We start from the raw sequence: 27326 nt of genomic DNA, 5'->3' as shown, positions 1-27326 counted from the left end.
CATCTTTCCCATATGATCAGGCTAAGGGCGGGGGAGTATTTCATATTTATTTCAAGGTGGAGCAAATATAGCTCACCCATGGTGAAACATGCAGCACCTTTGTATATTAAAAGAAGCGCTGTGTGTTAGATCCCTTGTGGCAACAGCCTTACTGAAACCACACCCATAGCCAATGAATGGTCTTGTAACTGTATCCAAAGACTGGAAATAGTCTGGATCACAGCTAATCATGATACTTAAGGTTGATTATAGTAGACCACACAGAAGTTGATGGGGATGAAGCTGCCATGGGGTGTTAGTATATTTATGTCCATCCTTGGGAATTATGAATTTGAATGTTCATGGCCGAATATACTCAGTACAGTTAATGCCAAGGTCAGATCGTGGATTCTTGTTCGATTGCAATCCTGACCATTTCCAATACATGCCTTTTTTTGTTTCTATTTAATTCATATGTATACAAAGTGACTATTCTGATGAGTTGTCACAATGCAATGACCCAGATCTCGAAAATTGAAATATAAACATGTATTTTAAATCAAACCATCTGCTTTCTGTATACAAAGAAAATATTTTGGAGTGCAGTATGACTTCTGGGAATATAGTGATAATTTAATGAAAGTTTGAAGAAAAGCATCACCAGAAGTTTTAGAATGAAGATAAAACCAGCATGAAAAATAATTTTCCAAGCTTAATATGATAGTCTGTGGTTTACAGATATGTATTATTTTAAGTAGAAATATTCTGAAAAAAAAAATAGCTTTAATGTGAGTGTTGTGACTGCTGTGAATAGCAGCTTCCGTTTTGAGGCTTCTCACACAGGTTTTATGTTATTATTATTATTATTATTATACAGGTTTTATATAGCACCAACAGTTTGCTCAGCGCTTTACAACATGAGGGCAGACATTACATTTACATTACATTATATTAGATATTTGGTACAAGAGGAATCAGAGGGGCCTGCTCGTTAGAGCTTACAATCTAAAAAGGAAGGGGCAATTGATACAAAAGGTAATAGCTGTGGGGGATGAGCTGATGGAGGAAGTAAAACAGTGTTAGTTAGAAGCAGGATAGGCTTCTTTGAAGAGAAGGGTTTTCAGGGATCGTCTAAAGATGGATAGATTAGGGGACAGTCGGACAGATTGGGGTAGGGAGTTCCAAAGGATGGGAAAAGCTCTGGAGAAATCCTGGAGGCGAGCATGGGAGGAGAGGTGACAAGGGAGCTAGAGAGCAGGAGGTCTTGGGATGACCGTAGAGGGCGGTTTGGTTGGTATTTTGGGACTAGGTCAGTGATGTAGCTGGGGGCAGAGTTATGGATGGCTTTGTAAATTATTGTTAGTACTTTGAATTTTATTCGTTGGGTGAGTGGAAGCCAGTGCAGGGATTGGCAGAGAGGGGTGGAGGACACTGAATGGCTGGTAAGGTGGATGAGTCTGGCAGCGGCATTCATTATGGACTGGAGGGGGGATAGTCTGTGTAAAGGTAATCCAACGAGGAGGGAGTTGCAGTAGTCGAGGCAAGAGATGACCAGGGAGTGAATTAGAAGCTTGGTGGTGTCATTAGTTAAAAAGGGGCGTATTCTGGAAATGTTGCGGAGGCTAAGGCGGCATGATTTGGACAGGGCTTGTATGTGGGCCTGAAAGGACAGTTCGGAGTCTAAGGTTACCCCTAGCACTCTGGCATGTGGGAATGGACTTATAGATGTGCCATTGATCTTGACAGTGAAGTCAGGCAAAGGGGTACGTGGGGGAGGAAATATTAAGAGCTCGGTTTTAGATAGATTAAGTTTGAGGAAGTGGTGTGACATCCAGGCTGATATGTCTGTTAGTAGATCAGCGATGCGTGAGGAGATTGATGGGGTGAGCTGAGGGGTAGAGAGATAGATTTGGGTGTCATCAGCATATAAATGGTAGTGAAAGCCATTGGAGGCTATCAGCTGACCCAGGGAGGACGTGTAGATTGAGAATAGTAGAGGTCCAAGGACAGAACCTTGGGGGACCCCAACGGTAAGAGGAATTGGAGAAGAGGAAGTGGAGTTGTAAGTGACACTGAAGGTGCGATGAGATAGGTAGAATTCAAACCAATGGAGAGTGCAGCCATGGAGACCAAGTAAATTGAGTTTTTTGAGGAGGCGGGGGTGGTCAACTGTATCAAAGGCAGCAGAAAGGTCCAAGAGTAAGAGTATGGAATAATGACCGTTGGTTTTGGCTGTTAGTAAGTCGTTAGTGAGTTTTAGAAGGACAGTTTCTGTGGAGTGCTGTGGGCGAAATCCAGACTGAAAAGGATCGAGAAGGTTATTTTCAATGAGGTGGTTGCTCAGTCGGTTGTAGACTAAATGTTCAAGGAGTTGTGAGTGCTGTGACTGCTGTGAATAGCAGCTTCCATTTTGAGGCTTCTCACACAGGTTTTATGTTCACAACAGATATCTTTTATACCATACAAAATTGACATTCATAGTCATATTCCCCCAGAATATAAAATCACTATGAGACGGGTGATCTCTCTCTCTCCTATAGACCGTAACGTACGGGTCTCACCAGAGCTCTATGACGATTCTGTCCTCAGCCTGACTCTTCTCCCTCCTCTTCTCTTTCTTCTCCCCCCCCTCCTCTTCTTACTCTGCTCCTCATCTCTCTTCCTCTTTTTTCTGCCTGTTGCCGGCATGACCACAGAGAGGGAAAGGAGTAATGTGCTGGGAGGAGAGGAGCGGGTGCCCCCTGGTGGTTCGAGGGTGGCAGTGGCTTTCTCACCCATGGCCCACCCACCGCTGCATGGCCCAACCCTCAACAGGCCACAGACCGCCACTGTTACATGACCTAGAGGTTGGGAGTGTCTTCTTTAGTATATATCCAAAACATTTCCTTTATCTTTTTTTATAAAGTATGGAATGGTGAAAGGTCATGTTTTGCTATCAAGTGTCCCAGTGGGGATATTTCCCTTCTCTTCCAGTCTGACACAACAGGAAGTAATAGGAAATCTCTCCAAAGTGGACAGTTGTCACCAGAATAGTTGTCCTCATAAGAAGATTTTCTCTCTACTTTTGTTGTGGTGACAGCTCAAAATTTTAGAAGTTTCCATGACAAGTAAAGAGAGTAAATCTCTCCAGCAGGGATGAGGTTTACTCTATTCAAAATGTAAAAAAAGCTTACATTTCAAATAAGCTGGCGAATTATCAAACCTCAAAGTGGAATTCCAGTTACATGTTGTTTTCACAGCTTTGAACTGTGTGGGAAGGGATAGGAACTCAAGTTTCTGTCACTGTCTCTCTCGTTTGGTTAATTTTTGACGCATGACAATGCATCTGTCTAATACTACAAAAAAAATCACCTCTATGGACACAAGACAGGTGTGTAAACCCATAGCAAACCCATAGGGACATTTCATTTCAATCTGGATCACCTGCTACCTCTTTCTCTGCTTTCTTCTAAAAGTTGTTTATTCAGCCGCCTCTGTAAAAATGTCCTCCTCTACATGGAATTTGTTTGGAATGGTTTCTTCTGAAGTCTGTCCACTAACTACTATTTTGTGTTGCAACATGTAATTTTAACTGTATGAGACCCATCTGTACTCTGTCACCTTTATTTTATATTTTTCACAGACCCAACAGGTTGCAATGATTGTTGCTCTCCTATTGAATAAATAAGAAATATATATATATATATATATATATATATATATATATATATATATATATATATATATTCCTTATTTATTCAATAGGAGAGCAACAATCGTTGCAACCTGTTGGGTCTGTGAAAAAAAAAAAAAAAAAAAAAAATATATATATATATATATATATACATAAAATTAAAAAAACTAAGAAATCTTTGGCCCGTACACATATATTATATAATCTGTATTAGAACTGTAATTGAAATCTGTTTTGGCCGGGCCTATGTGTTCCCCCTGTTCCCCAGTAACAACAAATTGTGTGGGGTTCTCAGTTCCCAACACTAAATAAAAATAATAGGGAGGCAATTGTTACATTGTGTAAACCCATACAACTAAGTTATCTTTTGGAACAATATTCTTGATTAACCACTTCAAAACCAAGTCTATTTCTGGTATTTGGTGTTTACAAGTTAAAATCAGTATTTTTTTCTAGAAAATGACTTAAAACCCCCAAACATTATATATATTTTTTTAGCAGAGACCCCGTAGAATAAAATGGCGGTTGTTGCAATATTTTATGTCACACTGTATTTGCACAGCAGTCTTTCAAGCGCAATTTCCTGTGAAAAAATACACTTCAATGAATTAAAATGAAACAGTAAAGGTAGCCCATTTTTTTTGTACAATGTGAAAGATGACGTTATGCTAAGTAAATAGATGTCTAACATGTCACGCTTTAAAATTATGCACGCTTGTGGAATAGCGAAGAACTATGGTACTTAATAATCTCCATAGGCGACACATTAAAAAAATTTAACGGTTACCTGTTTGGAGTTACAGAGGTTGTCTTGTGCTAGAATTATTTCTCTCTCTCTAACAATTGCGGCGATACCTCACATGTGTGGTTTAAGCACTGTTTACATTTGCGGGCATGACTTACGGATTTGTTTGCTTTGGCGTGTGGGCACGGAGGGATGGAGCGCTTTAAAAATGTTTTTCTTTTTTCTTATTCATTTTTTTTTTCTTACACTGTCCCTCTCTAAAAAAAGTTTTCTGATCACTTTTATTGCTATCACAAGGAATGTAAACATCCCTTGCGTCAGTACCGTATATACTCGAGTATAAGCCGAGATTTTCAGCCTCTTTTTTGAGGCTGAAAGTGCCCCCCTCGGCTTATACTCGAGTCATCGCCGTCTGCCTGCCCGATCAGCGTGTCGAGCAGACAGACGACGGCCATTCTACTATTCAAAAGCCGCGCCTCCCTGTCTGTGATAGGCGGAACACTCAATTTCCCAGCAGTCAGTGGTCCGCCTATCACGGACATCCGCTCATCCTCATACTACGGACGAGGATGAGAGGATGTCCGTGATAGGCGGAACACAGACTGCTGGGAAATTGAGTGTTCCGCCTATCACAGACGGAGGCGCGGCTTTTGAACAGTGGAATGGCCGCCGAGGCGCCGACGCCGTCTGTCAGACGAGAAGAGCGACGATCCTGGCATGGCAGAAGCACACAGGCTCGGGACGCAGGCGGGACGCAGGCTCGGGACGCAGGCTCGGGACACAGGTAGGCTGGACACACAAGGCTGCACACACAGGGATGGACGGACACACAGGGATGGACGGACACACAGGGATGGACACACAGGGATGGACGGACACACAGGGATGGACGGACACACAGGGATGGACAGGCATGTCTCACCCTCGGCTTATACACGAGTCAATAAGTTTCCCAGTTTTTTTGTGGTAAATTGGGGGCCTCGGCTTATATTCGGGTCGGCCTATACTCGAGTATATACGGTAATAAGTACTCTTTATGGAGAGATCGGGGGTCTAGAAGACCCGAAACCCCTCCACTGCACTTAAACGTTTTCAAAACACCAAGATCTGTGTTTTTTTTAACACTGTCATTTTTTTTAAACTGGTGCCGTTGACTTCCGAGTAAACCGGAAGTGACGTTTTGACATCTTTTGGGGGTTTCTACATTAGAGATGTGCTGGTTGGTGGCTCGGGTCTCACAGTGGGACGGGAGACACGGGTGGAGCAGCGGAAGGTGGGGGGAGGGGGGCATCCCCTCAAGCTCCTTGTAATAACAGGCGAACACCTGCTTAGCCGCATCGGTTGATATTACTAGGAAGCTGACGTTCAGCTCTAAAAAACAGTACTGGAGTTATGCCTGTAGCTGCAGGCATCACTCCGGTGCAACCACTTCAGCAAAATGGCATACAGGTACATGATTTTGCTGTTAGAGGTTAATTTATTTCTTGCAAGCTGGTCTTAAAGCAGGACTTCATTCTCAATCAACATTGACTAATTTTAATCCTTATGCTACTGGCATTAGTAAATAGATAAGAAAGAATAATATATTTACTTGTTTTAGAGCCTGAGATAAAGGCAGATGGATTACTCCAGGAAGTAAATACTAAAGGAATCATCTATACTTACTCAAGATGGCCATAGCCAGAAATGCAAGAGGGGGGGGGGAGGGTTTAAACTGATTTCTCAGAAAAATAAAACATGGAGGCATAGATGGGTGGGTGGATTTGCTTTAAATATTAAAAATGAATTAAATTTTTTTTTTTTTTGTGGTGCTCAGATACAGAGATACAGTATAGTTCTATGAAAATAATTGTTTGCATTTTATATTTCTTCAAGTGTCATACTGCTAACATTTCTCCTTTTTTGGTGTCCATAATAAGTGATCGATTTATTTCCCATTCAATCTCATCCTATTGTAATAATCGATCTAGAGTCGACAACTGATCTATAGCTAAGGTACGATCATAAGTTACTGATCACATCTCTGTTTGTACCATGTTGTCTCATAATTGGATCAATCAAAATATGATTGTAATCATGATCAAACCATTACAGTACTGTCAATTGATGCAAAATGATCGATAATATTCTGCCTTGGCCAATTGACTCAATTTGGTAGAATACAATCCAAAATAGAGTCTAAATTGTTTGAAAGAGAAATTATGGCTATTTCATAATTTACCGCTTTGATTGAACATCAATCATATAAAAAATCAAAGCATGTATTGTTACCATAACTCTTTTAAACTATATAAAATGAATCCATGTAATATGTATATAATGACAGGGAACCTGATTTTGTGTGTTCACCCTGGGACTGAAATAGATTAGAATTTCCCTATTATAACGTTAGGGTAGTGCGGACATACTCATGTACAAATGATTGACATCCCAACATTTTTATATGTGTTTTATAAGACTAAATGACTTTGTGCTCATTTTTACACGGACAGAAAAAACACTTCATCTAGCTTTGTTTAGACACTTATTTTCCTCATGAAATAAAGGTTCTTGCTAGAGCTCATTCACAATGACAGAAAAACGCTTTGTTTAGCTGCATTCAGAAGTGTATCTTTTGCATGAAAGAAATATCCTGCATAAAATATGCACCTAAAGTGCTTGCGTTTATGCCAGTACGTGCATAAAATCTGCAGCTATGTCCTACTTTTTTCTTGTGCTCGACTAAACGTATGTAGATTTTTCAAATGTAGATGCAGCTGTGTGTATGGACTCATTAATTACTATACTGTAGTGTTACATTTGGATACATACAAAATGATCTGCTGTTCCAATTTTTTTGAGACATGTTGCTGACATCAACTTCAAAATGACCTTATTTTCTTAAAATGGCACATTTTCTCAGTTTAAACATTTGATATGTTTTATATTTTCTTTTGTGAATACAATATGGGTTTATGAGATTTGCAAATCATTGCATTCCGTTTTTTTGTTGATTTTACACAGCGGCCCAACTTTTTTGGAATTGGGGTTGTAGATAATTATTAGGATAACTTAGTTCGCTCTGCATGTGCAGGCACCAAGTAATGTTTAACCTTGACCGGTTTGTGTAAATATACGGTGAGGGCAGGGGGGTGATTTACCACTTATACACTGCAGCCAGAGCACTATTAAAAGCATGAGACATTCCTTGTGAAATAGACGTTTCATTTACACCAGGAGGACCTTGAGGGAGGCTGCTGAGTGCTTCAAATACTCTGTCCAGACTATTGAATTGTTAATCATTAGCGAGCCCGCAGAGTTTCTATTTGGTTTTTATTTTGACATGGTGTGACATGAACACCATGGACACGTTTTCTTCATTGTATACTGCAATAGGTACATTGCTTTATTCGGTGAAGACTTTTTAAAGAGACACTGCCACCTTGCTAATACAGAGGAGTAAAGGCAAGGTGATTATTAGGGGTCCTGGGGAGGGGGGTGCTGTGCAGAGATACTGTCATACCTTGCATGTACAACTGGGCTTTAAAGGATATCTAAACCCCAAAGCAAAAATTCTATGTTTTACTTACCGTACCCATTCGATGACTGCATTTGTTTTCTTTTGTCAGACTAAGTACATTGGGGGTTATTTACGAAAGGCAAATCCACTTTCCACTGCAAGTTCACTTGAAAGTGCACTTAAAGTGCACTTGGAAGTGCAGTCGCTCTAAATCTAAGGGGTAGATGTGAAATGAGGGGAAGCTCTGCTGATTTTATCATCCAATCATGTGCAAGCAAAAATGCTGTTTTTTATTTTCCTTGCATGTCCCCCTCAGATCTACAGCGACTTTACTTCCAAGTGCACTTTTAGTGCACTTTCAAGTGCACTTGCAGTGCAAAGTGGATTTTCCTTTAGTAAATAACCCCCATTGTCTCTAAATGCAAAATAAAAAACTTTATCTTACCAAAATGTCAATGTCCTTGTAACTTCCTGTACATATAACTGATATATCGAATAATATTATTGGTTTTCTCAGCTACCTTCTGTGAACTACAAAAGAACACCTCCATATGAAATGAAGAGGAGAAATGGATGAGATTCTGAAGTAGGTGTCTAAAGTTGGCCATACACTAGCAGAATTTCATTCAAAATTTTTTATTTTAAGAATGTTTGTTCGATTTTTTTGGTCATTGATGGGGGCCCACGTGACGTTATTTTTTTACTTTAGATACAAGGACATTTGAAAATGCATCGGTGCGAACCAAGCCTTAGGGTTTGCCCAGGAGAGGGAGGCAAGGGACACTACCCCCAAGTTTTTAACATCCTATCTTGCCTTCTCTCCGTAGATGAAGAGAAGGCATTTGATTGGGTTAGCTGGTTCTTTCTCAGACAGATATTCCTGTAAATAGTAATGGATTCTTGCCTATTTGCACAAAATCCTGACTCTATATTTCAAACCGAATGCCAGGGTTTGTTCAATGGTTCTCTGACACTGGGGTTCTCCAAAAGTAATGGCACTCGACAAGGGTGTTCCTTGTCCCCCCTGTTGTATGCGCTGGTGATGGAACACTTAGCAGTCACTATTTGTAATAATCCATCCATCTCAGCATTACCTCGGGATCATAGCCAGCGAAACGTGGCATTTTTTCAGATGATCTCTTGGTCTATGTTACCGTTTCCTAATATTTCAATGCCATCTGTATTGCAAGAGTTTTACCATTTTGAACTGTACAGCAATTAGAGACTAGCTTCAAACTACTAACTAGGTGTTATAGGAGCCTGACCCTTCTTCACCATCTTTACCCATCTGTGACTGACCTTTGCTGGTATTGTCAGCAGAGTCAGGGTACCTTGATCCACCTTTGGTGAGCTGGCCCCCCTGTTCATAGGTTCTGGACCTCAATCTTGGAGGTATATGCAAAAATAACAGATGCGACTTTTCCAAACTCTCCCCAGATTGTACTGCTCTCATTATTTTTGGTTCTCTTAAATGCGTCAAGAAAGTTATTGTATGACACTCCCTGACAGTGACTTGGGCGGTTATCCGGCACCTTTGAAAATCGACGCAAGCCCCACCTCTTCTGGAATTGGTTTCCAAGATGGGCCACATTGAGCGTATGGGGACCGTATGTGAACTGGACTGGATGGACTGGATGTAATCAAACCCGGCTTTTCTGGAAAATCTTTACATTATCTCAAGAATTAAAAGACCTCCTTGCAGCAAAACTGGGACCTACCACCCTCTCTTGTATGGTATTATCCCTTGGGGGACCTGGCCACCCCCCCCCCCCCTTCCAATCCCTCAATTTGTATTCCTCTCCCTCTACTTTGCTTTCTCCCCTTATCTTCTATTTCAGGAATCCCCCCCCCTTTCTTTTCCTGTCTGTTTAATTGTGTCCATAGGCCTTGTAATCCGTTCACAGGCGTTTCTATGTGGGGTGCTGCTTCCTGTCCTCTCCATGCAGTCATCCTTGTTTTCAGAGGATTCACTTTTGATACCAGTTATATGGTATGTGCATTAGAAAGGTCTGTCTGTGTCACAGATATTATATTACTTACCACATATATACAGCATTTGTATTTCCTGTATTTTTTACCTATATGTGAATTATATCTCGTTTGGCCTGTCCATTCCAGAAAGCGGTGTAATATCTTTCTATATGCTGCAGCTGAATAGACTTAACATCTATATGTTAAGTACTTTATCTTTATTGTGCATGCTAGAAAAAATGGTAATAAACTAAGATTAAAAACAAAGATACAGCAGGCATCAGTTAGTATCATACTTTACATACAGTAATTACAACATGCATATAGTGTAATCGTACTGAGAGTTTCATGAATGCGAACAATGATCTGTGATTAGGAAACTGAAATTTTCCAGTGTTCACTTGCGTCATGGAGAAAATATGTACAAACTTGGGACATTTATGTCATCTACTAAGAATACAAAAGTAAGAGCTATTACTGAACAGGTTAGATAAAAGGCAAAAATTACATTAGGTCACCAAAAACTTCAGAATAAAAGTTTGTAGAAAGCAAAGAGCTCTTTACCATTGTTTGGTTTCGGTTGCTTGGTACTGAAGAAACGGTAACATCCTAAAGTCTTAGCCTATAGCTGGAAATGAAGCATAGCTTTGACATGAGAGTTGACATGAGGGAGGGACACTACCAAGTTGTTGCTCATACTTCTGTTGGAAATTAGCAGCAAATTTGTCCTCAGTCACACAAGAGTCATTCAATAAAGCCAGTCCTCAAGTTCAAACATTGCTTCTACCTGGGAAGGTGACTGGGTGCATATTGCTACTTTGTGATCCCAGTGTAGAATCCCACAAGGCTCTAAAAGTCAAGGAGAACTAAACCCACCTATCTCTTACAGCCAAGGAAGCTGCCATCCTAGCCTTTATTTGAACAGCAGTTGCCATGGTGCTGAACATGTGATCAGTTATAACACTGGCCATTTGATAGCTTGACAGTCTGGTTGAGCAAGCAACTGTGACAGTTTTCATTTACAACATGTTGAATGTAACTATTTTCGACTCTGGCAAACTCCTGTCTCCATTCCTGCTGCTACTCCCTCTCTTGGATAACCCTATGAACAATCTCACATCTTCTCATGGTGGCCTGCCAATGGGTTTTCACAGGTTCGTCACTTTCTTGGTTCCCACACTTTCCCCACATTGTCCTCAATCCAGGAGACCCATGAAGCTCTGCCAGCTGAATTCTATTGTTACAATCAGCTGCGACACTGAAAAACATCCCTCCACTGTCTTGACTCCTTCCCATATCAAATGACTGCCTTTGAACACACCTGCCAGCATAGCCCAGGCACTCGTGGCACCATCTCCATGAGCTATTCCTCACTGCTGGCAGCACCTCCACTACCCTCTCCTATGTGCTTAAATGGGAACGTGACCTGTCCCCCATAGACATTGCAGACTGGAGTAAAGCCTGGTTCAGCATAACGAAATGCTCTTTTAACACAGTTACGTTGGAGGCTACCTATAAGGTTCTCCTATGCTGGTACTGGGTCCCAGCCTGCATCTCCAAATCAAACCCATCCTGCGGTGATGGATGCTTCCGGGGATGTGGTCAGCGAGGTGATGAAATTCATATATGGTGGTCTTGCTCTCACCTTGTGGGATTCTAGTCAAGGGTCTCCAGTCTCCTATCTTCCCTCTTTCATGTACCCTTCCGCAAGGACCCTAGATTTGCATTGCACCATTGCCCTATCCCAGGCTTCTTCTCCAGAAGTAACAAGCCACGTATTTATTTATCACAGCTAAACGCACAATAGCAAGGGCCTGGAAAAAGCCAGCTGTTTAATTTCCGGAGGCTAAAAACACCATGCCGACCCTCTTGATTCCTAAAAAATGTCAAGTATCCTCCTCTCATGCAAAATTTCTTAAGGTGTGGGCCCTGTGGTGGTCCTAAGCATTCCCCACTTTGCCCCGACCAGTCTAGGACTCTCTAACTTGACCCCACCCCCCAGCCTGAGTGACCTTTCTTTACTTTTTCCTTCCCACTTCCTCTTTGCCCCCCCCTTACTCGTTCTGTTTCCGTTTGCCCGCCACTACGGTCTCCACTCACCTACCCCCCCCCCCCAATTGTGTGTGTGTGTGTGTGTTCTTTGTGTCGTCCCCCCCCCTTTTTTTTCTCCCTTTTTTTCCCCATTATTGCGAACAGCTCCACTCCCCCCTTACCTACCCCATATCCCCAGCATGGGAACTTGTTATCTGGTTTCCTTTATTTCTCCTTTATGTCAATAAAAATATTGTACCAGAATGTAACTGTTTTGGGAAACAGTTAAATTGATGGGTTTAGTCTTAGTCCAGTTTGGGTTCCTCTTCCGTCCATGTTCTTTGGGTCCAGTACAAACCTTATTTTCCTGTTGAAAACAGGAATATTGGCAGGGCACTATGTACAAGAATATGGGAATAAACTATTTTTAAACAGTGGGGAAAATAATTATTTGATCCCCTGCAGATTCTGTAAGTTTGAACACTTACATAAATGAAGGGTCTATATTTTTTTATCATAGGTGTATTTTAAATGATAAAGACAGAATATCAATTACAAATCCAGAAAAAAACACATTATACAAATGTTATAAATTGAGTTGCAGTTCAGTGAGTAAAATAAGTATTTGATCTCCAAGCAAAGCATGACTTGGTGGAGAAACCCTTGTTGGCAAGCACAGAGGTAAGACATTTCTTGTAGTTGGTTCCAGGTTTGCACACATTTCAGGAGGGATTTTGGTCCACACTTCTTTACAGATCTTCTCTAAATCCTTGAGGTTTCTTGGCTGTCACTTGGCAACTTAAAGTTTCAGCTCCTTCCATAAATTTTCGAAAGAATAAAGGTCTGGTTCATGAACTTAATGTGCTTTTTCTTGAGCCACTCCTTTGTTGCCTTGGCAGTATGTTTTGGGTCATTGTCATGCTGAAAGACGCATCCACGACCCATCTTCAGTGTCCTGCCTGAGGGAAGAAGGTTTTCATCCAAGATTTTACAATACATGGCCCCATCCATTGGCCCCTCAATTTGGCAAAGTCGGCCCGTACTTTACCAGAGAAACAGCTCCAAAGCATAATGTTTCTACCTATATGCTTGACTGTAGAGAATAGACAAAATCTGCAGGGGATCAAATATTTTTCCCACTGAATATTATACCACCCAGTAATGCCCTAGTAATTAGGAGCTATACGTGTCACATTGTTAGGATGGCCATACTTTAGTCGATTTTTGAATAGATGGTTGTGTGAATATTCATATTAAAAATGTATAGTACATTCAACTGCTGGATGATTGTCACTTGAAAGAACTTCAAAACTTCCTTTGCTTTTAACGTTTGATTTTGGAACAAATTGACTATACCAAACAAAAACGACATGCACTGTTAGCCCTTGTACACACGGTCAGAGAATCCGTTGGAATGTGTCCTATCGGACCGTGTTGTCAGATAATCCAACTGTGTGTGGTATGCATCGGACTGATTCCGTCGGAATATCCGTCGGACCCAATTTTCCAACTTATTGGAAATATTTTCCGACAAACTGGTCCGATCGGACATACTCCGATCATGTGTAGAGAATTCCGATCGGACAAAGTGCCACGCATGCTCAGATCAAATTCCTACACCAAAGCTATTGGCTACTAGCGTGAACGTAGTCCCGTCGTAACGAAATAACGTCATCACGTTCTGAATGATCGGATTTTCCGACAACTTGGTCCGACCGTGTGTATGCAACAGTTTCGGACACAATCCGTCGGACAAAATCCAACGGATTTGGTTGGCAGAATGTCCGACCGTGTGTACAGGGGCTTAGAGTTTTTTTCTTATTAGAGAAATTTTCTATCCCACAATTTTCTTGTCGCTGCAGTCAAAAAACAATTGATCCCACTAATTATTAGAACATCAAATTAACATTTTTGCAAACATTCATTCCTATGAACATTCGTAAATAAATTTTGACCACAATTTTATTAGTCTATTGCCAGCTTTAGGCTGGACATTGGTGTCTTGCTTCTTTTTTTGATCATCCCGCTAAAATGAACGGATTCTCCCGTCCACAGAAACGGCATGGATGGGGGACACCCTCAGCTGTCAGAATACACTGATCAGCAGCTGCAGTCTCTTTGGACAGAAGTTGATCGTTCGATTGAATTCCTTTGAGAGGTAACAACCATAGATGAATCAAAATTTGTCCAGTCTCTGCTGAACCGGTCAAGTTTAGATCCATCTATGGCCGCCTTCAGTCCCTTTCTTCTCTCCTATGTGTCCCTTTCTTCTCTACAATGGTAGGCCCAATCTGTACAGTAGTCTGATCTGCACACCCATTAAAATCTAATTCTATACAGACACTTATGTACATCACATCACGGCGCTATGTAGGTTTGCTTGGTGTTTTTGTCTTGACCACAGTTGTCTTAGCCCTTGTACACACGGTCATAAATTCAGACGGAAAATGTCCGATCGGACCGTGTTGTCAGATAATCTGACTGTGTGTCGGCTCCATCTGACTTTTAACGTCGGAATGTCCGACCAACAAAGTTTGAGAGCTGGATATAACATTTTCCGACATGATCTGATAGGACTTTGTCCGATCGTTTGTAGAGAATTCCGTTCAGACAAAGTGCCATGCATGCTCAGATCAAATTACGAGACCAAAGCTATTGGCTACTAGCCTGAATGTAGTCCCGTTGTAACGTACCAACGTCATCATGTTCCGAACGATCGGATTTTCCGACAACTTTGTCCTACCATGTGTATGCAACACCAGTTTCGGACAAAATCCGTCTGAAAAAATCAGTCGGATTTTGTTGTCGGAATTTCCGACCGTATGTACAAGGGCTTATAATGTAAAAAAAAAAAGCTGTTTTGGTGCTACATAAAGGGAACTGATATAACCATTAGTGACAGCAGAGGTGAAAGAGGAGAGATAAGAGCCATGCTTCAATCCAATAACGACACACAATACACAACAAATGAACAAATGACACAAATAAGAGATTGGATTTTCTTTACTTTGATTTATTAGCTATAGATTTTTATCCACTTGATATTGCCCTGGACTTGCAGTTCACTTTGTTTGATAAATCATTACCCTTGTCTTATTAAAAACCCCTTCTAGATTACAACAAACCTGTTGTAAATGAGCTTTGATCATTACATTTGGCTTCCTGCAGAAGCAATTACATTTGAGGAGCCCAATCACATTAGTCAGTTCACACAAGATGTGCTGGAACCGGCTCCTAGAATTCATGCTCAGAAGCCAAATGGGCGTTCATTGAAGAGGGTGATGAGATGGACATTTATAAGGAGAAAAAGGTACACCTTCTTTCTGAATTTTTTTAGGATACAAGAATGTTTTTTTATTTTATGGCAATTGAAGAATGCCACCAAGCACCACTGAAATTCAAACTGGCTACACAATGAATGGTCGCCACTTGGGCAGGTAAAGTGTATGTCAAGCTGAAATATTTTTCTTAGGCCAGGCCATACACAGTTCAAATCTCCTGCTGAACCGACCGGCCTAGATTTGAACCGTTAATGGGAAAGCTGAATGTACCAAGCTGATCGATCAACTTCGGTACAACCAGCCTGCCGGATTATCACTGTCACTCCTATAGCAGCTAGCAACAATCTCTGCCTAATTCCAGTGGGGACGGCTTCCCCGTCCCTGCCGGGAGAAGATAATTGCCAATTCCCCTATCAGCGCTACCTGTGTCGATGGGGGAAATGTGCAAATTTCATGGGTTGCAGGAAAGCAATTTGCACAGTGTATGGCCGGCCTAATGCTGCTTTCATACTTGGGCTGAGCATCTTTGGTCTTTTGCAGGTTGTTTTTGAGTTTTTTTAATGTGTTTTGCAGACTCTTGGAGCTTGGGAATCTTTCCTTTTTTTTAATTATTTTTAACCAATGGAAAACCAGTTGCTAGGGATAACAGACACGTGATATGTGTGTTTTTGCTAATTTTTTGGCACCTCTGTTAAAGTCTATTGGGGCCAAGCACAGTTGAAACTTCAAGCTTGTGTACTTTTTTGAGCCACAAGCTTCAAGCAGCTCTGTGCTCAGGTGTGAACAGACACAACTGAAATCTATAGGATTTTGAAGCTTGAAGCTGCGACTGGGGTCTTACTTTCTGGGGAAGGATTAGAATCCCTTTTTACTGCTATACACTGCCGCGATATGCACAATTTTACCATGATGTTGCAACCGCGATTTAATGCAATTTCAGGGAATGCCTGTATAAAACTTGAGGTCTGTGGACCTCAACTGGCATGAAAGTTGGACCAAAGTAGTACAGGGACTACTTTGAAGTCAGCAAGACTTGGAGTCGCACATATATGAGTGGTTATCAGTGGAAATCATGGGGAATGACTTGTCATGCGACCTTGCAGTCCCAGGTCGCAGGACAAGTCGCACAAGTGTGAAAGGGGCCTTACACTTTCTTCTCAAGTTTTACTGTTCTACTAAACAGCAATTGACAGTAAAGTTGACTATACGTGTTAGGGTTTTTTTTTCGTTCCATCGGCTGGAAAAAATTAACAGATTACATACATGGATAAAGGCATCTCCACTGCTGGGACATTGTATTATGTCTGCTGTACCCAGTGGTGTCAAAATACAGAGATAGGTGGTTCCAGCTGATTTGCTGCAGCCGCTGATCAACGGAAAAATGTCCCTTTGACAGAAGTTGTTTATATATATCTTTATTTTTAGTCCACCAAAGGTGCCTCTATACTTTAATCTGCTAGGAGGCCAGGGCATAGACCTGCCAGGATGAGGCAAAGCCACTCAGAATTTGCATCACCCGTTATGCATGGGAGTAAAATGGCTCCCAATCACTTTCATAAGTAAATAATGAGAACATTAAAGTGGTTGTAAACATTTGATTTTTGAAAAAAAAAGCCTGTACTTACCTACTCTGTATAATAATTTTGCACAAAGCAGCCCTGATCCTCTTCTTCTGGGGTCCCCCCAGCACTCCAGGCTCCTCCTCTTCATCGAGTGCCCCCATGGAAAGCCACTTTCATTGGGGCTTGCTTCTGAGTCCCGCTGCTGAATCTATTGCCTCGTGCTGCTATCAATCTGTCCAATGAGGAGAGCAACAACCGCTGGTGCCGCTGTGCTCATGCACATAGCTGGATCGGACCGGGCTCAGGTAAGAAGAAGAGGGGTCGGGGGGGGGGGGGGGAGCTGCAGCACAGAAAGTTTTTCACCTTGTTGCATAGACTGCATTAAGGTGAAAAAACTTAAATGGTTGTATACTCCACTTGGACATTTTTACCTACAGGTAAGCCTATAATAAGGCTTACCTGTAGGTAAAATGAATATCTCCTAAACCTACACGGTTTGGGAGATATTCACTCTGCATGCAGCTGCTGACATCAGCGGTGCATACGCATTGACGGCCTAGCTAAGGTCCTGGCTTATCCTGCCAGAACGGAGGACTCCCATGCACATGATGTCATCACGCCTTTGTCTGCTCACAGCGCTGGAGCCAGCGACCGCAGAAGAAACGGTGAGGGAACATGTCAGCCCCCTCAGCGCTGACCAGGTTGGTCTGTGGGAGCTTAGTTCTAATGTAAGTATTTCATAATGTGCTAGTATGCATACTAGCACATTATGCCATCGTCTTGCAGGCTTTTTTTTCTCTTCAACGGTTTGTTACCACTTTAAAGCTTTACAACCACTTTAAGTAAGGGCCTGTTTACACTTGCGTTGCTCTGTGAAGAACGATCCACAGTAGACTGCTTTTCGCAGTGAGGCATGGTATCACCTACTAAATGGCTGTTTTTCTTTTTTTGAAAGCCGATTAGGCTTTTTGAATGGGAATACCATTCTTCAACTTCAAGCCTAGGATTTGGCCCGTGGTTGTGGTGCATCCTCATTTAATGAGTATGTGATTCATTTTTGCAGCGCTGCAAAGCAAAGTATCACACCCACAGTATGTGTACATCCCTGCCATTGCATCTTAACCACTTCCTGCTGGTATCCGTAGTGCGTTTCCAGCATTGTAAAGTTTACTGCTACAGGATGGCTCTCCTGTGCTGGATCACGTGATTCTGCACTCCTGCCTGCAGGGGGCGCACACGTGCCACCGGTGCACCACTTTTAATGTGATCATTCACAGCGGAAGCTGATCTGCAGGTGCACGGGATGTCCTAGAGATCATCATCTGACTATGCAAACAAGGCAGAGTGCCGTTCTGACAGAGGGGAAGGTATGGATTTTGTGTTCCTGCAAAGCAGGGAACAAGATCCATCTCTTGCCTTAGTAAAAACACCTAACAAAGTACACAAAACACAGGCTAGGCACACAGTTAACCTTTTGATCACCCTACATGTTTAACTCCTTCCCAGACAGTGCCATTAGTACAGTGACAGTGCATATTATTAGCACTGATCACTGTATTAGTGTCTCTGGTTCCTGCAAAGTATGAAAAATCTCAGTTAGTGTCCGATTGTCCGTAGCAATGTTGCAGTCCCACTATAAATCACTGATCATTATTACTAAAAAAAAAAATCCATAAATATATACCATAGTTTGTAGACTCTATAACGTTTGCATACACCAGTCAATATACACTTACCAAAAACATGTAGCAGAATACATATTGGCCTAAATTTATGAAGAAATCTGTCTTTTTACATTTTTTAGATGTTATATATATATATATATATATATATATATATATATATATATATATTGCTATAAATCTTTTTTTTTTCAAAATTGTCAGAGTTTTTATGTTTATAGCACAACAAATAAAGAATGCAGTGGTGATCAAATACCAGCAAAAGAAAACTGAAAATGACATAAATTTTAATTGGGTACAGTGTCGCACAATTGTCAGTTATGTAGTAATGCAGTGCCGTATTGCAAAAAATGGCCTGAAGGCGGGTAAATCTTCCGGAGGTCAAGTGGTTAAATACTGTAGTTAACCAAAAGTTCCTAAACTATTGCTCGGAATAAAACTCTAGCAATAGTATAAACTACTCTTTCCAGTGCAGAAATGTTACAGCTATGTGCCAAATGATTAATTGTAGTGTTTATGAAGAAGAAGAAGTGGTGGACAGTTGTTAATGTTTTTATTACAAAGTTCAAGTATTATGGCATAAATCTATGCCAGATCATAGTGACGTCTGTACTTTTTAGATTCAAGTACCTTCAAGTATAATTTCCTCCACATTGACATTAAAGACCCAGCTGTCCAGAAAATGTAACAGTGACAAGGGTTGGGTCAGTTATAAAATTGTCAGGGGTGCTTGGATTGGTCATATTTTATTTACATTATTTTATTATGCCTCAAAGTGACACTAAACGATATACCTATTCGTCAACATTTAAACATATCCATATTCATGTGTTTCCCGGCGGCTCTTCTTCTCAGATTTACAGCGGGATGAGCCAAGATCTCCAACTGACATCATCTGGGGAGGTCACGTGACCGCTGTGCTGGCCACTCAGCCCCTCCCACTGTAACCCTAATTTGGGAGAGGACAGCGGCCAAGAGTAACGTGACCAGCCTAAAGATATCTGAAAAAAGGTATTCAAAGGCTTGGTTTTCAACAAACACTTACACAGGAGCTGACAGGCAGGCAGGGAGGGGGAGAAAGGAGAGCAGTGGATGACGGAGGCAGAAAAACTGAACACAGTAATCAGGGCTCAGTAGCCCTGATTACCGTGGTCAGCAGAGACAGGAGGACACAGGAACTGGCAGGATCAACCAGGTTTTTTAAGCTTACAGAGGGACAGGTTAGACAGCACAAACACTGTGCTGTTTAACCTGCTATAAGGGAGTGGGATCTCTCATGTCATGTTTTGCTACACTGTCTCCTCCCACCTTTATTTCTTACAAATGGACATTTTTTATCTATCTATAAAAAGTACTTTATTTGTGCCTAGGAGACATTCCCCCTGTGCGCGTGCAGATATGCTGCAAGGCTCGGATCCCAAAAGAGATTTCTCTAGCCATTTGCACACATGCAGGTTTTCCCACACATGCATAAAGACTGATACCAGGGTAGGCTGAAACCTTCCCTTTCTTTGCGCATGCATGAAAGATCCCCTACGTGGGGTCAGATGTCCCAACGCTCAGCTTGGTCATATGTAATTGTGGACAGAAAAAAAGGCATGTACTGAATTCTGTTGTTACATATATTAAAGCTAAACTCCAAGAATGACCTTTATTGTATACTTGCATCTGTCCAGCTTTGACCAATGTTAGTACAGATATCACACACCTGGGGGCTGGTGGGGAATCACGGTAATGATCGGCACTACATACAGTCATGATCTTTTGGGTCCTCCGCTGACCCACTACATACTGACCACAGGGGGTCACTCTCTTGACAGTGCTGACCTTCCAAAACGCCATGCATTTTTAAATTGTACCAAGGCCTTCTCTGATGAGGTAGGGCAGCGGGGTCACAATCTCAATTCTATCCATGGAATGCATTCAATTACGTTCCATTGAGTCAGTTGTGAAGGAATGCTGGCCTTCCCTTCAGGAGCCGTGGATTGACATCGTGCAACAGTCAGTTCCCAATAATAATGTTGGCCCAATCTGAACAAGGTAAAGGTCCCAGACAGACACTAAAATGCTTGTTTTCCAGCACTGGAACTTTCTGGTAAGTCATGCGTGGATCACCTTTAGGAAGTGAGCCAAAAAAACTGGATTAGCCTAATACCATTTTGTTATCCTGTATAAAAGCAACACAAAGGGAACCAAAAACTTTAGCAGGCGATATAATAAACAATATATTATATATAAACACAATAAAAAAATGAATGTAAACTAGAAAAAAAAAAAAGGATTTGGGAAGTAACCAACCCTCTGACACTCCTGTTGGATTTCTGTATACCGGTGAAGACCCAGTAGGAAATCACATCCTGTCTGAGTGTCTTTAGTGGCTTTCCTATTTGATATTTTTGTACTACACCCAATCTCCAAGTAGCTAGAATTTTCTACACTTTCAGGAAAGTCATATTTTCTAACATTAATAGACATTGCCTGTAAAACCCATAAAAATTCCCATAAAACTTGTTATGTTATCCTGTGTCAGCTTAGTGTGATAATTTACAGTAAACCTCTCAATTCCAGATCAATCTCATAGTAAGCCCATTCTTTGGATAGGGATCTCCTTTGCATTCTGGGCAAATTGCAGCCAGAAGCATAAACACAACCAAGGGCTGTCATCCCTGTGTATCAAAGATTTGTTATAGCGAGAGTTATTTAGAACATATAGAAATAGAAGCTCCTGGATCCAGAAGATGTCATGGTAATGCCAGTTAATCCTTCCCCTGGCGGACTTCTATAATAGAGACAGTGTTCTATGGTGTCAGGCAGCAGGTGCCTACAGAATGACTAGTTGTCCTATATGCCAGAAATGATCCTGCTGATTAAATGAGGCTATTCAGGCCACTGGACTAGACAGCGGTTTGAAGCATGCTGGCTTTGCTTAAGCAATAGCATTTATGCACATCACAACAGTCTAGCTACCTAAAAAGAAAGAAAGTCTTAAATAGCTGGCGAGACTGTTCGAGGTGCAACTTAACACATTTATTGTAGTTTGTTAGAAGCTCAAGCAGAAATGATCTGCCATGAGTCCAATAATAACATGTAATTTACAGACTGTTGGCCAGTGTTGTGCACCCGAAAGGTCCCTTACACATTCTAAAGCAGGGATCGTGTAATACATTGCATGCAAACGAAGCTGCATGAATGCAGTTCCTATTATATGCTTTATACCCTGTATAGCAAACGTTTACAAGCACATGTGTCTCCCAATAGTATACAGTTTTTCTTAAGCTGGCCATACATTATATAATTTTCTTATGCAATTTCCTTTAGATGTACCTTCAATAATGTAGTGCGAGTAGTTTTGTGAATGCTGTGTTTGGTTATTTGGCAACACCTAACAGATGATTAGGCATTATTAATTTGACACTAATATTACCCTTTTGTTTTTCTTTTATTATGTAGTGCAAGGGCCTGCCTGATTCCATACAAATTGAAAGTGTTTAGGTTTGACCTCCTATTACATGGTTTTGGTAAATCTGAAAGAAAATTGTACAAGAATATTGTATAATGTATAGGCAGCCTTATGCCCCGATCTTCTTTTCAGTCTGTTGGAAATTAACTTCTTGAGATCCGCGCTATAGCCGAATGACGGCTACAGCACCGACCTGCTTTGCCGGGACTACGTCTATTGACGTCGTCCCGTGCACGAGCAGCCTTAGCGGGCGCGCAGGGCGCGCTCTGTGATCGACGAGTCTATGAGACTCGCCTGATCACAGATCGAAGCAAGGGGTCGATCCCGACCCCTTAACAGGTGATCAGCTGTCAGCCAATGAAAGCTTATCATGTGATCACAACAGAGCCGGTAATCACCAGCGGCCGTGATCGAGACATCAGTCCCTTGCGCTCCTCCACCTTCCATTTCTGGAGACATGCTTTACCCTCAGCTTCTTTAGCAAGGCAGTGGTCTTCTTGGAGGTGTGTTTGGGGTTGTTATCATGTTGAAATACTGCCATGTGGCCCAGTCTCCGAAGGGAGGGGATCATGCCCTGCTTTGATATGTCACAGTACCATGCCTACTCCACCACTGGCATGCATTCTTGACACTTCCTGCTGATTGGCCAATTTGAACCTGTCATTATATGGACAATTCCTGCCCATTCTTCCCTTTTCACTCCAGCAGCTTGCAGCTGCCGGTATAAATGTTGTTCCTGCCCCATCATTGCCTGTACTTGACAAAGGAGTCGGGGTCCTCTGAAATACATTGTGCATGCCCCCCGGTGTTGCTTTGTTTTTAGAGGGCAGCTGTGGACGCCACTGTTGCTCCATCATGTCAGCGGGTCTCCCGTGTCAGTGTCTGTCATTTGCTGCAATCCAGCCTCACATACTCTTTCTAATGCACGATCAGGTAGCACACTATTTTAAGTGTGGATACTTGTCTTTTTAATAAATGCTACAATGTTTTTACTTACTCTTGCTCTTTGGCTACTTTATCTTCACATTGGATCTTCCATTTTTCAACTGGCAGGAACAAAGAAAATACCTCTGTGTACTTTTGGGTATGGAAGAGCATGTGAGAGTGCTGGGCCAATGTTACTTCTCGGTATTGTGGAGCATGGGGCTGCTCTGGGCCAATCATTAAGCACTGTAAAATGGGCAGAGTCTATAGGCCTCTGTCAGGGCAGCATCTTCGCTCCTAGTAGCTGAACAGAGTGGTGGGGGACAGGGGCGTACCTAGAGTATTTGGCACCCGGGGTGGATCCTATATCTGGCACCCCCCAGGTGGGCAGTCGGCACATTGACATCAAATTACGTCATGTGTAGCGCCTCTGTGCTCTGTGGCCTGTGCTGCTGCCATTGGTGTTACTAGGGCTGGTGTCACCTGGTGCAGTAAAACATGGTGTCACCCCCCAAAAGGTATATATTTTCCTGTTTTCTGAAAGTGCGCCAAAGATGCAGACTTTTGGTGCATTTTCAGAAAATGCAGAAAAAAATATGCAACCTAAGAGAAATCTACAGCACTGCATCCATAACTGCTGATAAAATGTAGGAAGAATCCCCTTTACATTACACAGCCCCGTACCTCTGGACCCCTTCACATTCCACAGCCCCCACACCCGTGGACCCCTTTAGGCCCCTTTCACACTGGGGCGGTGGGTGCGTCGGTGGTAAAACGCCACTATTTTAGCTTTTTAGCGGCGCTTTACGGTCAATTTCGCTGAGCTATTCGGCCACTAGCGGGGCACTTTTACCCCCCACTAGCAGCCGAGAAAGGGTTAAAACCACTGAAAGAAAAACGCTGCTGCAGCAGCGCTATGCCGGCACTATAGCCGCGCTGCCCCATTGATGTCAATGGGCAGAAGTGGTGTATACATCGCTCCAAAGATGCTGCTAGCAGGACTGCCCTGCCAGCGCACCGCTCCAGTGTGAAAACCCTCGAGTCACGCTGTGCAAAATGAGCTGTACAGTGGAGGTAAGTATAACATGTTTGTTATTTTTTATTTTTTTTAAACAAACCTTAAGTATCACTTTAAGGGCTCGTTTATACCAGAAGGTGGTGCAGGAAATCCATGTTCTGTGTGCGTTTCCCACACTGCGTTCAAAACGCACTGGGTACGTGATCTCCTGCAGGTGTATATATATTTTTCTAAGGACACCTCAAACACAGATCACAATTGCAGTGCTTTTGCCTGCTCCAGATTTCATGGTACCATAGTATCATGCAATTTGGTGCAGTACGCGTTTGAAAAAGTAGTGTATGCATTAAATTTTTGTGCGATTCAATGTGATTTCATCCCAGTTAAATGAATGAGTTGAAAATTGCACAGCATGGAGTTACACAGGAATCCAGCAGGCATTTCCAAAGCTGCATTGGAAAAACAACAAACAAAATATGGAACAGCATGCAAGTAAAGTCCAATCAAAAAATGACTCTCAGGTAAAATTTTATTGAAAATGATTGCACTCCAATCACTGAATCACCCTTTAAACTAAAAGCAGTGAGTTAGCACATTAGTCGGTGGCAGACACAGCAGCCTCCCCCCTTCCCCCTTATTAGACCAGGTCAGGGAGGCAGAAACAAACACCCCACCCTCTCCTCACAGCACACCAGCTGAGGGCAGTGAACACCATGCCAACCCACACCCCCTTATCACAAGCTCACCTCGGAGGACACAGGCAGGGAGGGCAGCTGGCTCAGCCTCAGGTACACCAAGGCAGCAGCTAGGGAGGTCTGGAGTGTGCGGTAGCAGCTGTGCCACTCAGGTGGAGAATAGTAACAGGCTTGGCTCGGCAGCGCAGCAGTAGTGGGAGGACCAAGGAGGAAAGCACAGACCAGACCATTGCTGCCGCAGGCGGGGGTGATCTGGTTGAAAAAAAAAATGGCCATAGAGAGCTGCCGGGGCTCTCCCCAGCCTTGGTAAGTGGTGTCACCTGACCCAGGTGTGGACCGCACCCCCATTAGATACGCCACTGACACCCTCCCAATGTATGGCACCCGAGGAGGACCGCGCCCCTCCGTTGGTACGCCCCTGGTGGGGGAGCACCGATGAAATGTTCCAAAACTAACAACAAATTTATCAAATATGTCGTCGGCATTAGTGAAAGAGCTAAATAATCATATTTATTTATATATACAGTATTTATACAGTATATATACTGTGTAGATAACATAATGTGTGTTTACAGAGTAGACCAAACCCTCCACTGGTTTCCATGGAGCTGACAAGCTAATGTCCCTATAACAGTCATACAAGCACGTACATTACATGGTTGGTTTGAGTTAAAGCCTATAATCCTAATTGTGTTCCTGGGTTGTGGTTGGAGAGGGGAGCACCCAGGAATCCTTGTTATAAAGATAACAGTCATTATATAGGGGGAAAAGCTGTCTGGATTAGAGAGAGCCTATAGAGCTAATGTCTGATGTGTAAATATGGAAATACCAATTTGCAGTTGCAGACCCACTCTGTTGGTTCACTTGTTGAATGCATGGCTAATTTATCATATGTTCTTAGAAAACAGGCTGACCCCAATTATCATTGTCACTGTACAGGTTCTAGGCATTAATACTGAACTGTATTAGAACACTCTACATAGGACAAAGACACACATACTCATATGAGTACACGCTGGCAGGACTATTACATAAATATACAGAGCTACTTATATAGTCATTATTAAGAAATGTTTTCTTCATTATAGAAAGACAAACACTAAAATTCACCTTCCTGATTCCACTTCTTTGAAAACAGCATTTGGTTATTAGCAGTAGCAAGTAGCTGATGGAGTGTTATCAGCACAAACCTGCGGCTGTACATACGCTTCACCCAGCCTGCAGGAAATTCTCCACTTACCAATAATGGAGATGTGTTATTACCCCACTGTGCAATATCTGAAGTCTGAACTACCTGTTAGCAGGCCCGAGGACTGTCATGCTGGAGGCAAATAATGTCTCTGATAAAGTCACAATTTGCATAGCCAAGTAAGGAAGCTGTGGAGCTGACATTTTCTGCACTAGCAAGTGTGTGCATATAGCTTTGCAAATATTTTAAACCATGTTTTCTTCAAAAATAGTTTGAAATAATTGTATCTGGCTGTGCTGTAGAATTTTGAATCCCAACCATGGCTCTACCTACATGGAGTTTGCATGTCCTCCCTGTGCTTGCATGGGTTTCTACCTACATTCTAAAGACATGCTGGTAGGTAAATTGGCCCTAGTATGTGTAGGTATGAATGTGAGTTAGGGACTTTAAATTGGAAGCTTCTTAAGGGCAGGAACTGATGTGAAGGTACACTATATAATATGAATTGATGGTGCTATATAAGTACCTGACATGAACTGAAAAAAAGAAAGACAATGCAAACTAAAGTTATACTGCTTGGCCCTTTGCACAACAAACACTGGCACTGGTTAGAAAGCAAAACACAGGGAGTGAAAAAAAAAGAAGTTAAAAGTTGGAACTGCCCCCTGGCAGGTGACAGGAGCTCACCGGAGACACGGGGTCTAAATGACAGTTGGCCTTCACAAGAGCACCCTACAAGCAATGATTATGGGCCAAGACCCTAGTGGTCACCTGTTTTCTGAACCTGGTGTTGTTAACAGGTTCACCCCATCAAGGGGTGGCTGGAATGAGAATGTTACAATGTGGAGACTATTCACAAGGCATTAGGGCAGGAAAGAATTCAGATCTGAGAAAAGGTCTAAGCAGGTAGCAAAAGAGAGACTAGTCAGGTAGAGGTAAGAGTTTTAGCTGGTGGCAAGCAAGAGAGTAGTCAGGACAATCCTGGTTGATAACAAACAGGCATCTGGCAGGTAAGTATTATAGTGCTTTAGCGCTCAGGTAGCTTAAATACCCTTCTGGTCAGAGGACACACCCAGTATAGTTTTGCGAACTCCAGAAGCCCTATAGCTAGTGTAGATCCTAGACAACCTGGAAGACTTGTCAGAGATCGTGTGAATACTGGAGGAAAGAGAAGAGGAAAATTTGGAGTTATAATTTTCAAATCAAAGCCTCGTCAAAATACAAAATAGGCTTAAGGAACAGGGACATTGTTAGGGTATGTTTGATGCCCTGCCCAATGAAACCATACTTTGTCAGACTTTTTGGAACATGCTCTGTTTAGAGGAGAGAAGTTATTACATTTGATAAAGAGATTTCAAATCTAGTTCTAGGTAATAATGCAATTTACGAAGTTTAGCTATATACACCTGCCCATGCTTTTCCCTCCTTGTCATTGAGAGAGTTAAAAGTAGAAGAACAGAGATGTATTATTTAACCTGTTTAGATGTTCATAAATGGTAATATATAGTAAAGGTGACTTTAAATAGCATAGCATGTGCAAATTACTGTAATAAATAGTACCAGAATAGATCCTGTAATTGTACTGATGAGGAAGGGAATAGCCAATGGATACAAAGA

At 42.1% G+C, this 27326-nt stretch overlaps 1 protein-coding gene across 2 annotated transcripts in view; it reads left to right on the top strand.

Moving 5' to 3' along the window:
• Positions 1-27326, top strand: part of ADORA2B (adenosine A2b receptor) — a 111649-nt gene that overhangs the window by 70439 nt on the left and 13884 nt on the right. The window contains exon 2 of one of the 2 annotated variants that reach the window (XM_077480310.1): positions 8414-8482. The exons of the other annotated variant lie outside the window; for it this stretch is intronic. Within the exon in view, the coding sequence (XP_077336436.1) occupies positions 8466-8482 (17 nt within the window). The 5' untranslated portion in view covers positions 8414-8465. The remainder of the gene's footprint in view (positions 1-8413; positions 8483-27326) is intronic. 2 annotated transcript variants of the gene reach the window in all.

Source organism: Lithobates pipiens, unplaced genomic scaffold (genome assembly GCF_037356315.1).
Source record: "Lithobates pipiens isolate NorthernLeopardFrog02 unplaced genomic scaffold, aLitPip1_a1.2 Scaffold_16, whole genome shotgun sequence".
NCBI lineage: Eukaryota > Metazoa > Chordata > Amphibia > Anura > Ranidae > Lithobates > Lithobates pipiens.
The sequence above is the reverse complement of the archived record's forward strand: the minus strand, read 5'-3'. Positions and strand labels throughout refer to the sequence as shown.